This window comes from Prionailurus bengalensis, chromosome A2, assembly GCF_016509475.1.
Source record: "Prionailurus bengalensis isolate Pbe53 chromosome A2, Fcat_Pben_1.1_paternal_pri, whole genome shotgun sequence".
Taxonomy (NCBI): domain Eukaryota; kingdom Metazoa; phylum Chordata; class Mammalia; order Carnivora; family Felidae; genus Prionailurus; species Prionailurus bengalensis.
In genome coordinates this window covers 14,039,536-14,056,357 of record NC_057348.1, presented here as the reverse complement: position 1 = coordinate 14,056,357, position 16,822 = coordinate 14,039,536, and the positions used below count along the sequence as shown (strand labels likewise).

Sequence of the window (16,822 nt, the reverse complement as noted above, 5' to 3'; positions counted from 1 at the left end):
TATTTCACACAGCACCCTCCCCTACCCCCTGTCCTCCAGCCATACCGGAAACTTCTCTGCCTTCTCTCTCCCGTCCACCTCTGACTCTTTACAAGGCAGGCCCACTGACTGAGCACATGCCGGGCCCGGTTCTTCACACGCAACCTCATGAATCTCCCTTCAAGACAGGGAAACTGAGGCCCAGCACAGCCCTGTGCGCAAATGTAGTCGCAGGCGACTCCAGCTTCTTGCTATACCGCAGCCTGCCGACTGCCAAGGCCACAGCACCGGCTCCTGGACATGCAGCTCCGTGGGTAAAAAGTGCATCTAAGCCAGAGGCCCACATGCCCCACAAAGGCAGACGCCCCCAGCTACTGTTGCCATGGTTCCCACAATATTTCACAGCTCCGGGTACTGTGCTCCCAGCCCAAAGGATAGAGTCACCGTGTTTTGGCACCTTGCACGGGCCCTCAAATGCTGAGGCTGGCCAGCAGCCTCCATGCTCACGTCAGTGAGCTTTCTCCTGGGACTGCTCGCCAGAGGCCAGCCCGCCCTCCTCACCCCTCAGGCGGCAACAGGCCCATTCCTGGGGCTACCCTTCCTGATAAGCTCCAAAGGAGCTGCCCGCAATTGTCTCATGAGGCTTGACCCCGGGGCTCCCAGGGGAGCAGACAAAAGACCAGAGCTTCTGGGTGGACAAGCGTGGAGCCCAGGGGTAGATGCAGGTCCTTCACTGCAGCGTCCCAGCAGGCCAGGTCACCAAACCACTAACAGAGACCCAGAAGGGACAAAGACTCAGAGGGAGAGGGAACAGAGACCCAGACAGAGGAGGACAGCCAGCCAGGGAAGGAGACAGAGACCTGGAGAGGCAGAGAAGAAATCCAGCCAGGGCCCCCGGACCCCACGTGCCCCCACCAAGCCTGGGCCCTCTCCATGCCACCAGTGGTTGTTTATTTCTCACTCCTAGTCATCATGCTGGTTTTTCTCCCATGTCTGCTTCAATTATATAAAACACGATGCCCAGAGCCAAGGCCTACTATCTGTGCACCCTGTGAGTAAATCTGTCTATCCCGGGAGGGCAGGTGCACCAGGCCAATGGGGTCTCACCCACTGCCGCCTACCCAACCTGCCTCCAAGAACGAGAGGCGTGGGCATGACTAAGGCCCACTGTGAGCCCATCCTGGAAGCATGTTGCCTGTAGAGATGCCCTCCCTGAGCCCTGCAGAGGAGCCCCAGGCCACACCAGCCTACTTCACCTTCTTCATGGCATCACCATCACAGCCATCTCCCTATGTGTATATCCTTACCTCCCGTCCGTCGGGGTTCGTCAGGCAGTAACAGGGTGACAGAACAGAGGGGTTGTCAGGGAGCTCCCAGCAGGAAGTGACCATGCAGCCTGCAGGCCCCTGGGGCTGGCCAACTCCTGAGAGCCCCCACGTGACAGCCAGGGAGGCTGAGGTGGGGAGGAGGTCATCGAGGCAAGCGGGCAGAGGTTCCCACATCCACCTTGAAAGAACCATCCTGAACCTCCCAAGGGCCCGGCAGGGGGAGAGAAGTAAACTCCTCAGTAAACTTGGCGTAGAGGCTAGGTTCTGCCCCCACACAGCACAAGCCTGCCAGTCAGAGCCCCGCAAGCCCACATGGAAGCCCCCCGCGATTCCAAGTGCACAGAGCCCGGCATGGGGTGGCCACGCTCAAGTGCCGGTTCTACTCAAGGCGGGCCCTGACAGCTTGGCCATCCTGCCCTTCTACGACAGGGACAAACCACATGAACCCCTGCCTCCCCAAATATTTACTGGGTCCTTGATGAGAACTCTGCAGACACTGCCCACCCTCCCACCGGGGTAAGGCAACAACATCAATCCCCATCTTTCTCCTGCCTAAGCCCCCCATGGCCCTCCACAGCCTCATTCTTCATGGGCCGCTGTCAGCCCAGTGCCCCTCAAGCTGGGCTGTGACCTCCTGCCTGGACCCTGGGCCACATCCCAATCTCTGAGTGAGCCCAGAACACATGGGGACCTGGCCACTGCTGATCGGCCAGAGGACCCTGTGGGCGGCACCCCTCTGATCCCATACCTGCCCAATTCTGGCCCTTCTCAAGCCTAGAAAAAAGAAAAGGGGACGCCCAGACCCTACTTCCCTCACCAGCAGCAAGCTCTCTGCCTTCACAGTACCTCCGCCCCTCCCTGTCCTGGTGAGTGAGCACCCACTCCATACTGGGCTGGAGTAGGTACAAACCTGGCTCCCAGCTCACCTCTCGGTAGGCAGTTTGGAAAGGAGGATACCACTATTATCTTACAGATGGGGACACCGAAGCACAGAGAGGTTCAGGCACCCAACCAAGGCCACAGAGCACACAAGAGGCCTGGTGTCAGCCACTCCATAGCCCCAGGTGGGTTGCCCCGTATCAGCTCCATGATACAGATGGGGAGACCAAGGCTGGGAGAGCTGAAACCACTCCCTAAGGACACTGAACCATGCGTGAACATAGAGCTGGATAGCGGGAAGATCCAGATGTGGCTCCTTAGTGTTGGCCAGGGCCAGGGTGTAGACTATCCCACTAATCCTCCAGCCACTACAAGGGATGTAATCCCATCCTGCCAGGTCACTGGGAGAGTGGGAGAGCCCCATCCAGGCCCCGAGGCTTCTCTGACCCCCAACCCAGCTCTATTTGCCCCCTGACTATTGCTCCATCGGGCACACCACCCATCTGTTCCCAGCCTATCTCCCTGAGGCCGAAACAGGAACCTCACCAGGGCAGGGCAGGATGGGTTCTGTCTCCTGCTGTGTTCCAGTACCTGGCACCGTGCCCAGCACGTGCTCAGAGCTCAGTCATGCTCATTGGTTAGATGGCTGGATGGCTGAGTGGGTGGATGCGTGGGTGGATGGATGGATGGACGGACGGACGGACGGACGGACGGACGGGTAAGTGGGTGGATAGGCAGGTAGATGACTTGGTGAGGTGGCAGGTGGATGGCTGCCAGGTGGCAGCATTGGCTGGAGCCCGACTCATATCTTTGCTTGCTGCAGATAGCTACTGCATACGTCTGCCCTCTTCATCCCATTCATTCAACCTCCTGGTCCTAGTTCTGGGACTATGTTGTCCTTTGATTGGGCTCAATCAGGAAGCCCTCAACAGGACGTTTTCTGGAATGTCTGGCCTCCACACTCCGCTCATACTGTCCACCACGTTGAAGGGCTGACTCCTCCTGCCTCCCCCCAACCCTCCTCCTTATGCCACCCTTCCAAGTCCACCAACTCTTCCATGCACTCTGGCGCATTACCCTCCCGCCTTCTGAGAGTAGAAGGTCTCCCCATGGCCACGTTTGCCCTCGCGCCCCAGCCGGGGTTCTCCACAGCCTCCCTTTCGCCTCAAAGCCCAGCCAGGGCCTCCAAGGTGAGGGGCAGCAGGGGCAGACTCGTGGACAAGTCTCAGGTTGAGGCCATGCCTATTTCATTCCCACCCACTGACACAAGGCTGATCCCAGTCCGAGCCCATCCCCCCCACACACATATTACCCCCACCACACTGGGCTTGACGATGGAGCCACTTAAATAAGCAAAACCTCTGCAGATCAGGCAAGCAGGTCCATGGCTCCATGGCCCCAAAGCACCACTCAAAAGCCCAGTGAGATTCTAGCACTGCCAAACCCCAGCATCTCAGTGCCAGCCCAACCACCTCCCCTGGCAGGGCAGGTGTTAAGGCCCTAAAAGGGACAGTTCTGCCAAATGGCACATGCTCATGACCAGCGGTGCTAGGCCAGACACAGGCAGATGCAGACATGGAGATGGCTCGGCCTAGACCTTCCAACAGCAGCACAAATTTAGGCAGCAGAAGGAGCCTGTCATGAATACCTCCATTTTAGGGGGTGCCAACATCCCTCCCCTCTTCAGATAAGGGTTTCCTGTTTTCCTCAGGGAGCCTCCTATTCCCCGGTGGTAGGAATCAGGAGACCCGATCCCTGGGCTGAAAAGGGAGACTGATGACCAATTAGAGCCTCCCAGATCCCTGCCTACACTGATTGGTGCCAGGCTGGGGGTGTGACCCATGTGATCCAATCAGAATCCTCCCTGGGACTTTTGCTGGAGCCACCAGAATGGAGATTTGCCTTCCCCCTGTGATTGCTAGGATGGTGGGGAGCAGGAGGGAAGGCAGGGCTGAGAGAAAGGAGTCACAGATTCCAAGGGAATCGTCTGAGCCCTGAATCTCAGTGTACCTAAAAGTAGAACTCTCTCTGAACGTTTTTTTTATGTGAACAGTGAGCTTTTCTTTTTTTTAACGGAACACTTTATTATCTATTTAATTTTTTTTTTCTTTTAGAGAAAGAGAGAGAGCACATGCAAGCAGGGGAGAGGGGCAGAGGGGAAGGGAGGAGAGAGAGAAACAGAGAGAGACAGAGAATCCGAAGCAGGCCCCATGCTCAGCACGGAGCCCAATGCAGCACACGATCCCACAACCCCAGGATCATGACCTGAGCCGAAATCAAGGGTTAGACGCTCAACTGGCTGAGCCACCCAGGCGCCCCTGAACTTTCATTTTCTAATTGAAGGCAGAGAGTTGAGTTTCTAGACTTCATAACCAAAGGGGGCTTTCGACGTCAGAAATCTCTGATCCAGGGCTCCTGTCCACCACATTGCAGATGAGCCTCTAAGAAAACCACCATGGAATTAACACTTCTCCAGCTGCTGCCTCTCCCTACCCTGCATTTAATCTTCCCACCCCGGGGGTGGGGGGGGGGGGATGGGAGGAGCCTGGGGCGTTGAGGAAGTCCAACCTGGGCAATTGGCAGCAAGTGGGTAGTGGCCATACTCAGCCTGAGTCCTGTCTGCCTGTGACAAGACAGCTGGCTCCCCACGAAAGGTCAGCAAGCCACCCGTGGCCCCCACTGCGAAAGTTCAGCAACTCTAAATGCTAAGATGCTGGCGGCAAGCCTAAGGCTGGAGCTGCAGGGCGATGCGAGGCCATCAGCCTCGGCAAGAAAAACACCACCCATTGCTGCTGCAAGTGACTCACGTGGAGCATGAACATTTGTGTGCTCCCAACTGCCCTGCCTTGCCCCCTTACAGGACAGAGAAGGGGAGAAAAGAGAGCGAGAGATGCCCTCCAGGGACCCACCAGACTTCACCAAGGCAAGCACGTGGTTACCACTTTTAAACACAGTCCTGTAAGTTGTCCATGTGGAGGCTGCCTCGGGGATCCTCAGTGGGGCTCCCGTACCCCCCGTCCCGTGGGGCTCACTGTGTCCCTTGAGCCTCAGGCCTGAGGCCTCAAGGGACACAGTGCCACCCCCTAACCCCCGCCTTGGGAGAGTGCCCTACTCTGGGCTCCGGTCTCGGAAGATTCTGGTGATCACGTCTCTCTGCTCTGCTTCCTTCAGCAGGCTGCTTCAAATTCTAACATCCCGTGGAGAGGAGAGCTCTCCGGATATGCAGCCCAGCCCGCTCCGGCTCCCGGCCGATCCGTCTTTGACCCCTGTGGAATTCTGCAGTTGTGGCGTTAGAAAACATCTTCGGCCTCAACTCGGGTGACCCCCCTCGAGGCCTTTAAAAGCCCAAAGGTCCACCCCTCAAGATTTCCTCCAGGCTGAGCTGTTCAATTCCGGAAGCTGCTTCCCTCACAGGAAAGGTCTGCGATTCCCCAAAGGTGCCGGTTACTTCCTCCCGAATCACAATATTTTCAGTGTGCGGTGAGGCGGTGTGCGCGAAGCAATCGGCCCCTCGGCTGCTCGGGGTCTGAAACCACGCTGGCTGTGCCCCAAAACCCGCTCCGCTGAGGAGGAATGCTAGGGAAGCGCTCTCGTAGCCGTGGGGGATGAGTGGATGAGTTCTGCGAATCCTGAGCGGTCCTCTCTGGAGAGAAATGGGAAAGGGGCGGGGGAGGAGGAAGAGACTGGAGACTCGGGGTTAACAAGTGTTAAGAGCTCGTCTGCACAGCTGCGGAGCGGCTACCACAGGAGGAGGGCGGGGCTGCCGGCAGTGGGGACCCTGCGGCCCGGGCCCCCACTTCCCACTGCAGGCAGCTGGACAGGGAGAGCGGCCGGCCGTTTCCCGTCCTCCGCACACAGCGCTGAGATCCTGTCCGTTAACTAAGTGAAGCACACGCAGAAGGGGACCGCTCACTGGCTTCTCTCTAACGGGCTGATTCACTGACCGACAGGCCCGCTTCTGGTTCCCTACCCAGACCGTGCCGTTAAATAAAGCGAGGGAACGGAGGAGCCTCACCCAGCGGAGTGCGGAAGGCTGTTCCAGAAGCCTCTGGGTCAGGCCAGGTCCCCTCGAAAACCTATCCCAGGCTATGTGGGGGGTATTTGCTGGAGCAAATCGGAGCCACCACAGGGAGGCTCTGCCCTTAGGAAGCATACATTCTAGGGGACACGGGTCTTTAAGCACACAGAATGTACTGTGATCACAGGGCGCGGGATGCAGAAAGGCAAGTGGACAGAGCCACCAGGCCCCAAGAAGGCCACCCGGGGGCTGTGCAAAGCATAGGGACGGGACACTCCAGCCAAGGAAGAGCCAGGTGGAAGGCCCAGGAGGGGTGGCAGCAGAGTGCTGTTGGAAACCAGCAGGGCTGCAGAAGCACAAGGACACAGCGGGTGGGCAGGGCCTCACTGTAGGGTGGGGGTGGGGGTGGGGGTCCCATGGAGAAGTAAAGTTTGTTCTGAAAGTGAGGAAGCCCCCAGGCAGGAGGCAGGCAGAGCCACATGGTCTGATGCCTGTCTTGGGAAGGACCCCCTGGAGTGCAGGGCAGCAGCCGCTGGGAGGGCAAGAGCCGACGATGGCGGCTCAGAGCAGAGATGAGGAAGAGATGGAAGAAGGGGCCAGACAGGGATGTGGCTCAAAGGTGGAACCAACATGGTGGGCCAAGAGATGAGGGGAGGAGACAGCAAATAAACGTGTGCGGGGTGAGTGCTCTCAAGGCGAAGCTTCCAGCAGGGGTGCAGAATCCAAACTGGAGAGACCTCCCTGGGTGGCTAAGACTAGGCCAAAGCCTCTTCTCAGGAGAAGGGACATTCCTGGGACCAGCAACTGCTCGCTGGAAGACCTGGGGCCCTTGAGCAAGGAGAGGCACAAGGGCACAAGGGCTTTCCAGAACAGAGACAAGCCCTCAAGCCCTCCGGGCTGCTGTCCGCCTCTGCCCCCCATCTCCACTGGATGCTCACAGGCAGCACATCCTCAGGCAAGTGGGGCCTCATCCTACCTCCTGCCAGCTCACCTGCCCACCTGTCGATAACCAGTACTCACTCCCCGGTCTCTGGAGGGAACCTGAGAGCCAGTGACTCCGTGCCTGGCCTCCACCGTCCATCAGCACACGGCACAAGTTCAATCTCGACTCTTCCCCAAACTCATGCCCACCTCACCATCTCCACGGCTCCTAGCTAGGTCCAGGCCCCCTTGTCTCTCGAAAGAGGGATCCTTCTAAAACATACATCTGACCCAGGCTCCCCTGACTCAAATTTTGCACCCCCTGAGTCTCCTGGCCTCCTCCTTCCCACTCTCTCCAGCTCCTCTCTGCCCTCATGACTCCTGAAAAGCCAGGCTGCTCCTCCTTCAGAACCTTCACGTGCCACTTGCCCACCCCCAGAAAATAGTCTATCTCCCACGACCCCCTTCCTCTGAGCTGATGACACTAACCGTCAGACTCAGCTCAGCCACATCCATGAGGCTCTCAGAACCTTCCAGAAAAGGCAGGAACCTCAGGATCATTTATGGCAAGTGCAAAGAAACGACTACACAACTGTCCTGCTAACCCTGCTGGCATGCGCCACGTGGGCAAAGCCTGTCTGTCCCGGGGGCCCAGGGCTAGCGTCAGGCACAGCAGCAGGCACACAGGAACCATACGACAATCACCAGAGGAAGAGAAAGGCGTCAACCGAGTCCCGTCCGCGAGAGAAAGGAGCCAGAGCCAGGGATGCCAGAAGCCGCCTATGTGGAGGAATTGTTTCTATCTGGGCCTTCCTCCCCTCCCCCTCTCCAGGGCCTTCAACCCCAAGTCTGTAACACGCCCTAAGGCCAAAGGGTAGCAATGCAGAGAAAGCCCCGCTTTTAAAGTGTCTGGGGTGGGCCATACGAGCGCAAACCTCCGACCTGGTCTCGCTAAGCTCTCCCGCGTGGATCGGCAATAAAAAATAATCGGCGTTGAGAAAAGTGGGATGACACACCGCATGGGCTCCCTGGAGATGGCACTATGATAGCAGAGGCTAATAAAACCTTTCTACCCCTATGGCCGACGACAAGAAGGCCGTCCCCCGGGGGGGTCGCAGCTACCAGGCGGAAGCCGTCCAGCTGTGAGACAAATGCTCCACAATTCGGGGTGAAGCGCGTGGTTTTCAGAGCAATTTCACATCGTGAGCTTGCAGGACCCTGCTGGCGAGGCGGTGAGGAAGGGGGCGGTGAGGAAGGGGGCACCTCGCTGCCTGAGGAGGAGCTGAGCTTCTCGGCCCCGGCCCTCCAGCACCTCCAGCCCAGCGCTCCCTCCAGCTTGCCTCAGACTCCACTGCCCCCGCCCCAATACTCTGTAGAGACCCACAGAGCTGTGCTCTGCCCTCTGTTGCCGGGTGCGAGGCTCGCCTGGAAGCGCCTGCCCTCTCCATGTTGCAGAAGCAGCTTGGACTTGATGTGTTCCATCCTCCTACTGCCCCTGCCACCGACCCTCTCACGGCCACCAAGTAAGAGTGCCACCATCCATCCTCCCAACCGCTCAGGACAACTGCACGTTTGTGTCCCCCTAAAGTTCACATGTTAAAAGTCTAACCCGTGATGTGATGGTATTCAGATGGCCGAGGGGGGTGCTTTGGGAGGTGATTGGGTCATGAGGGTGGGGCCACGAATGGGATCAGTGCCCTTATAAAAGGGAACCCAAGGGTGCCTGGATGGCTCCGTCGGTAGAGCATGCGGCCCTTGATCTCGGGGTTGTAAGTTCGAGCCCCACGTCGGGTGTAGAGATTACTTAAAAGTAATAAAAATCTTAAAAAAAAAAAAAAGAAAAAGAAAAAGGGGTCCCAAAGAGCCCCCTTGCTTCTTCCATCATGAGACGACACAGTAAGAAAACAGCCATCTGTGAGCCGGGAAGTGGTTTCACCAGACACCAAACCTGCCGGTGCCTTGATCTAGGAATTCCTAGCCCCCAGAACTTTCAGAAATGTGTGCATTATTTGTAAGCCACCCAGTCTATGACATTCAGCAACCAGGATGGACTAACACACCAGCTTTCTCTTTTCCCACCTGCCACACTGACGCGTAGGCGAGACTTGCCCAAACCCCACAACCCCCTCGTGCCCCCTGCGGCTGCAGCGGCCAGAATGTTGGCAGCCATCAGGACTGCAGGGTGACATCGCCATCTCTACATTAACATTTCGACGCACACGCCACATCCAGGTGCACCCTCACATAGGTCACTTCGTCCCAGATGCCCTTCCCAGTCGGCCTTCCCAGATGAGCGATTTAAGGCACGAAGGGTTGCAGACATGCCCAAGGTGCACGGTGGGTACCTGGGGCCGCCCTGCTTGCCAGAAGGAGGGACCACAGACACAGGTGGCTCTGATGAGGCCCCCGATACCACCAGATCTCCCAGAATTCTCAAGAGGAGGAGCTGAGGCCCCATCTCTGAAGAGTCAACACTCCCTCTCTCCCTCCTGGCTGAAAAGAGGACAAAGCCAAAGGAACAAGAACCTTCTCAAAAGGCCAAAAGGTCCCCCAGTCTTTCACACAACGGTTGGGGGGCTGGACTCTCCTAGGGCCTCGGGGCTGAGTGGGGACAATCTAGGGCACAGGCAGAGAGGGCTTGGTAAGAACGTTTAAACAAGCAAAGGTCACCAAGCCAGAAGCAGATGCCTCGCTGAACTGCCAAACCCGCTCACGCTGTGTCTGGGCCATAGCTTCCCATGCAAACACCTGTGGCCGGCACGTCCCTTACCGGATACCCTCGACTCAGCCCCCGGGAGCAGCGTGAGTCAGCGAGACGGGGCCCCATCCAGACGCTGTTAGGGAAGATGGGCCGAGGGCTGAGGATGCCAATGACCCAACATCTGAAGAGCCTCCGTAGCAAGAAGGTCCCTCCAGAAGTCAACCGGCCCGGTACCTCACAGTCATGGAATTTTAGCCGGGGAAGTGCAGCTCCCAGGAGAATTCCTCCACCCCCTCACAACACCCCGAGTGGCCACAAACCTCCTCTCCCTCCCGAAACCCAGGCCTTCGTGGAAGGCCTGAGGTGGAGCTGGGAGGGGGCCCACTAGAGAACAAGTGTCTTTTGTGCGAGTGAGTCTGCAGCTAGGACCCCACCTCCCGTCTGCAAGCCCTCGGCTGAGACAGCCACGCTCCATCCATCCCGGAGGTTCAGCTTGGTTATTAACGACCATCTCTACTAGGCAACGAGTTTTTTGTTGATCCCTCGAGATGGGAAGGAAGGAGAATAAGCTTTTCTCTTTCTTTTTTTCCCCCTTGGTTGCAGAAAAGTGAAGTTGGAACAAACAAGTTATATAATGCTGGGGGCGGTGGGGGGTGGGGGAGCTTAGTCCCTCCTGAGGACAGTTTCTTGAGTTGTGGGACCGTTGGAAAGGCCAAGGGGAAGACAGGAACCACCCCCACCCCTGGCCAAATGACAAAACCCTTCATGGGACAAAAAGGCAGATGCAGGCGCCTCCTGGCAGACTGGAAAACCACCTCACAGACAAGGCTAGCCTCCCCCAGCCTCAGCAACCCCGCGAGTCTCCCTGAAAAGGCGAAGGACTGACCCAATCCCACGGAGGGGACTTCCTTCCCGCCAGACTGCAAGCTCTAGAGAGCTTTGCCACACCCCTTTCCAACCCATCCCTTCCTCTCTCCCTCCCCGCTCCCGGCCATATTTCTCGAACACTTACTTCCTCTGTGCAGCCTTGCTCCAGGCATACAAGACAGCATAAGGCAGACATGCTCTCCAGCCTCAAGGCGTGCCCACTAACAAACATACCAAGTAGTGGCAGGTGGTGACAGCGTGATCGAGGACACACCACAGCCATGAGACCCAGCGACTTCACCCCTGGTATATGCCCCAAAGAGCTGAACACAAGTGTTCCGACAAAAACTTGAACGTGCATGTCCACAGCGGCAGTATCCAAAGTAGCCAAAAGGTGGAACCAACCTAAATGTCCATCCATTGGTGAATGGGTAAACCAAATGGGCTATTTCCACATGGCGAAATATTATACAGTCATAAAAAGGGATGGAACGCTCATACACACTCCAATGTAGATGAACCTGGAAAACGTGCAAAGTGAAAGAAGCTAGACACAACAGGTCACATGTTGTACGACTCCATTTACAAAACAGGGAAATTTATAGAGACAGAAATTGGATGAATAGTTGTGGGGGGCTGGGGGGGGGCAACGGGGGGGGTGTGACTGTCAATAGGTACAGAATTTTCTTTGGAAGTGATGGAAATGCTCTGGAACTAGGCGGATGTGATAGTTCCTCGACATCGCGAAGGTACTAAATGCCATTGAATTGTTCGCTTTAAGGGAGTGAGTTTTATGCTATTTAAACTTTACCACGTAATACGAAGTGGCCAGAAAAAAGTGTCCTTGGGGCTAACTGAGCTCAGGTGGTCGGGCAGATGGCTCTGAGAGGCCATGACCTCGGAGTGGGGAAGTATGGAGAAGATGAGGCACGGGCATGTCATACACTGGTCCTCACTGGCCCGTTTGGAATAAATGAAGGAACGAATAAATGAACAATGCTACAAAGGCCATTAACCTCAAGGGAGCCTTGGCAAAACACTGTATATGCCACAATCTCCCTCAAAACCTGATCTCTTTCTACACGTTCCTTCTCACCATATGAGGGATTCTGGCCCCTTCTCCCCATACCAGCACCACAGGGATAAGAGCACCTTCCCTATCAGTTACTCTAGACAATGGTAATTTTTCACTGGGATGGACAGAAGGGGGCAAATGGGCATCTCAGAGGTGGGGGGGGGGATGTCTTTTTAAAAAGTGCCTCCATTGGGGCGCCCGGGTGGCGCAGTCGGTTAAGCGTCCGACTTCAGCCAGGTCACGATCTCGCGGTCCGGGAGTTCGAGCCCCGCGTCGGGCTCTGGGCTGACGGCTCGGAGCCTGGAGCCTGTTTCCGATTCTGTGTCTCCCTCTCTCTCTGCCCCTCCCCTGTTCATGCTCTGTCTCTCTCTGTCCCAAAAATAAATAAAAAACGTTGAAAAAAATTTTTTTAAGATTTCTTAGATATAACACTAAAAGTGTGATCTATAAGAGAAGAAAACTGATAAACCAGACTTCATCAAAATGGCAAAATTTCCAGGGTGCTTGGGTGGCTCAGTCGGTTAAGCATCCAACTCTTGACTTCAGCTCAGGTCGTGATTTCACTGTTCGTGAGACAGAGCCTGTTTGGGATTCTCTGTCTCCCTCTCTCTCTGCCCCTCCCATGCTCACATGGGCATGCGCACATACACGCTCTCTCTCTCTCAAAAAATAAACATTTTCTTTAAATGACAAAATTTTGCCCCGTGAAAGATATCATTAAGAAAAAGAAAGAAAGCGGGGCTCCTGGGTGGCTCAGTCAGCTAAGTGTCCAACTCTTGGTTTCAGCTCAGGTCATGATCTCACAGTTCATGGGATCGAGCCCCAAATTGGGCCCTGCACTGACAGCGTGGAGCCTGCTTGGGATTCTCTCTCATTCTCTCTGCCCTTCCCCTACTTGTGCATGCGTGCACATTCTCTCTCTCAAAATCAATAGATAAAAACTTTAAAAAAGAGAGAGAGGAAGGAAAGGAAAGGAAAGGAAAGGAAAGGAAAGGAAAGGAAAGGATGAATCACAGAGAGGGAGAAAATGTTTGCAAATCATATATCTAATAAAGGACTTGTACCCAGAATACATAAAGAATTCTTTTTTTTTTTTTTTTCAACGTTTATTTTTGGGACAGAGAGAGACAGAGCATGAATGGGGGAGGGGCAGAGAGAGAGGGAGACACAGAATCGGAAGCAGGCTCCAGGCTCCGAACCATCAGCCCAGAGCCCGACGCGGGGCTCGAACTCACGGACCGCGAGATCGTGACCTGGCTGAAGTCGGACGCTTAACCGACTGCGCCACCCAGGCGCCCCCATAAAGAATTCTTAAAAATCAACAATAAGAAGACAGCCCAAATAGAATACGGGCAAAAAAATCTGAAAAGACATCTTACCAAAGATATGAATAGCCAATGAGACCATGAAAAAGTGTCCAACATGAGTATTTATTAGGGAGATGTAAATTAAAACCAAAATCGGGGGGTGCCTGGGTGGCTCAGTTGGCTAAGCATCTGACTTCGGCTCAGGTCATGATCTCACAGTGTGTGAGTCTGAGCCCCACATCAGGCTCTCCGCTGTCAGCACACAGCCTGCTTGGGATTCTGTCTCCCTCTGTCTCTGCCCCTCCCCCGCTCACGAGCATGCACACTCTCTCTTAAAAATAATAAAACATTTAAAAATAAATAGGGGCGCCTGGGTGGCGCAGTCGGTTAAGCGTCGGACTTCAGCCAGGTCACGGTCTCGCGGTCCGTGAGTTCGAGCCCCGCGTCGGGCTCTGGGCTGATGGCTCGGAGCCTGGAGCCTGTTTCCGATTCTGTGTCTCCCTCTCTCTCTGCCCCTCCCCCGTTCATGCTCTGTCTCTCTCTGTCCCAAAAATAAAAATTAAAAAAAAAAAAGTTGGAAAAAATAAAAAATAAAAATAAATAAATGAAAACAAAATAAGATACCAGCATATATACTGAAAGCGGCTAAAATTAAAGACAGGCCACATCAAGTGTAAACCTACACCTACCATCCACTCCTAGGTATTTACCCTGGGGGATGAAAGTCTACGTCCCCGCAAAGACACATTCCCGGATGTTCACAGGGACTTTATTTGTAATTGTCAAAACGGAAACCCAAACGTCCACTAACCAGTAAATGAGTAAGCAAGTCTGTTCATCCATATAATGGAATACTCTGCAGCAATGAAAAAGAACAACCTGCTGATACCTGTGACAACACGGATGAACTTCCAAAAACATTCAGTTAAGGAAAAGAAGCCAGACGTAAGAAGCCACATATTGCAGAATTCCATTCATAGAAAATTTCTAAAAGGGCAAAACCAGAGAGCAAAAGCAAATCAGGGTGTGTTTGGGGCAGGGGGTTGGCAGTTTGGTTGACCGCAACAAGCTTGAGGGAATTCTTGGGGGTGATGGAGGCCTTCTAAAAACCGGATTGTATTAAAGCATGCACAACTCTGTGAACTTATTAGAACTCAATCAACTGCTCAGCTAAAATGAGTGAATTATGTGGTATGCAATTCGTTATACGTTGCTCTTGCCCCCCAGGTTATCCCCTCCCTGGGCCCAAGGCAGGGGCCCAGAATTAGCTGCCCCTTTTTATGTGTTTCTTACATGTCGCCTCATGCCTGGTCAACAAGCCCTGCCAACTCTACCCCCTGAGTGTCTTACAAATCTTCTGAGCTCTCCTCGCTCCCCACTGCAGGCCTCTAAAGCCCAATTCATGCGCCGACCCATCAAGTCTTTCGGGTCAGCACCAGCCCAAGTCTCCCCAACGAGGACTGCCTCCACAGCTCACAAGTAGTGAACAACTTCAGCACTTAATCACACTGAAATTATTCGCTTCCATAAGCTCACCATCAAGAAGAGCCCAGACTTCCTCCTCGGCCAGCCAAGGGTGGTAGGGGTTCCCAGGGGGCCAGGATGGGAGGATCCGGGCCACACTGGCCTTGTGCAATGGGAAGAGGGAGGTTGTGCTACTTAAAGCACGTGTTTTCCCCCTCTGAGAATCCAAAACAATGCATACAAACACCTGCCATTTTTACACCAGTTCTGGGATTCAGGCAACCAGTCTCAGGACTCGGCCAAGGGGGGGGGGCCTCCCTGTGACCAAAGAGGGTGAATTCTGCCCCCTTGGTCTGTGGGGAAGACCTTGCTTCAAGTCCTTTCGCCTGCGGGAGGATTTGAACCCCGCAGGGATGGGAGGAAGGAGCACCCAAGATGCATGCTCCTTGTGTTTTCTTTAGACCAAAAGCTCCCCAAGACGCACCCCAGGCCCTTAGGACCCCGGGGAACTCCAGACCCCTCCTTGCCCATCAGAACTCACTGGGACCTGGGGAGGCAACCTCAGCCTCCCCTCTCAGGTTCCAAGCCCTTTAGGCCTCTTTCGGGCCCTCAGGTTCATTTGAGCCACCACCTCCGGCCTTCCACAGTCCTCATCCCTGCCAGGACCCCACAGTACGCCCCCAGGACCACATTTAGACACCTCAGGGTCCTACAACACCCTCCAGTAAGCCTTGGACCTCAGCCCCTCAAGCTCCACTCCTAAGGGTCCCCAAGACTGCCTCAACAAGCTCAAGACTGCCCACGGTCCTCTGCTGAGGCCCTCTCTGCCTGCCAGACCCCTTGGCATGCCCAGTTCCCCCATGACCCCATCACAGCCTGGAGTCCATGAATTTTCCTTCAGACTCCCATGCCCCTCAATGCCCCCGCAGACCCCTAGGGCCACAGGCAGATGCATCGAGGTCCTGCGGCCCCCAGCCTGCCCTCACCTGCCCCTCAGCAGCCCTCGGTCCCCCTCAGTACTCCATGACCCCCTAAAGCCCGTAGTCCCCCGCAAAGACCCTCGAATCAGCCCAGGAGGCTCCTCAGCCCCTCAGGATCCCCCGGACTCCCCACACGTTACCCTGGCCCCGGGGCAGGTACCGGCCCACCTTGCGGGCGGGTCTCACCTGCTGGGGCGCTCGGGGCCCGGGCCCGCTCCGAAGCCGCCGCCACCAGCGCCACCACCGCCACCGGACTCCGCCATCTTCCCGCCGCCGCCGCCGCGCGTTCAAGTGACGGGAGCCGCGCGCGCCGGCCCGGGAGACAGAAACGCGGGGGTGGGGGGACGGGGGCGGGCGGCACCGGGCCTGCTCTGCAAGGAGCGCGGCCCTGGGCGAGGGGTGGGGCCCAGTCTAATGAGGGGGTGGGTCTTGGGCGGAGAGAGGTGGGGTCTGCGGAAGGGCTGGGGCGGTGAAGGCATAGACCGATTCAACACAGGGTAGAGGGGCGGGGCCTGGGTGGGGGGCGGAGTCTGTAAGAAGGGGTGGGGCGTGGCCTAGGTGGCTGGGCCTAGGCTGGGAAGGGGCGGGACAAAGGCGAAGAGTGAGGGGTGGGTGGGACCCGGGAGGGGGCTCGGAGAGTAGATGCTGGCCCGAAGGTGAAGTTCGGCTGGTCTGGGGCGGGGTCTGTTCCAAAAAGGGGGAGGGGCGGGGCCGAGATGGGGAGGAGCATGGAGAAACTGGTCCAAGAGCTCTGAGAACTTCCCCTCCCTTTCCAGGGTCACTCACTCCCCAAGACCTCCCTCAAACGTGGGAATTCATCCCCTGCCCCGGCCTGAGACTGCCAACCAGGCTTTGGGTCCTAACTCTCCTCTGACCCTCCCAGAGCCTCCACCCTCAAACCCAAGAACATCCACCTTCAGACTCCAGTCACCGGCCCTCATAGCCCCAAACCTGCCTCACCCACATTTCTGGTTTTGACACCCCAAAACCCCTGTCCTCTACTCCAATCCTAACTCCCACTCCCCCAAATCCTTGCCCACAGACCCTTCAAAAGCACACTTATACCCCCAAAGTCCATTCCACCAGACCCAAGGCCCTTGGACCCCAAAATTCCAACCCCCCCACAAATACCTAATCTTCAGCCAAGGCTTAAAGCTGTGCATCTGTGTCCCTCCTTTTTCTCTTTGTTCTCCTTCCTTCCTTTCCTCCCCTCCCTTCTTCCATCAACTCCCACTGTAGACTCCATGGAGCCCAGGGCCAGCAAAGCCTTTGTAAAGCTTCCAGAGCCTTCAAGGACAGCCCC

At 56.0% G+C, this 16,822-nt stretch overlaps 1 protein-coding gene across 2 annotated transcripts in view; it reads right to left on the bottom strand.

The window, feature by feature from the left end:
* Positions 1-15,975, bottom strand: part of KLHL26 (kelch like family member 26) — a 28,492-nt gene extending 12,517 nt beyond the window's left edge. The window contains exons 1-2 of one of the 2 annotated variants that reach the window (XM_043587111.1): positions 15,706-15,975; positions 13,965-14,062 (exon numbers count right to left, since the gene is read on the bottom strand). In XM_043587111.1, coding sequence (XP_043443046.1) covers positions 13,965-13,996 — 32 coding nt within the window. In that variant the 5' untranslated portion in view covers positions 13,997-14,062; positions 15,706-15,975. The remainder of the gene's footprint in view (positions 1-13,964; positions 14,063-15,705) is intronic. The other variant, XM_043587110.1, reaches the window with a different exon arrangement.
* Positions 15,976-16,822: the final 847 nt, after the last annotated feature.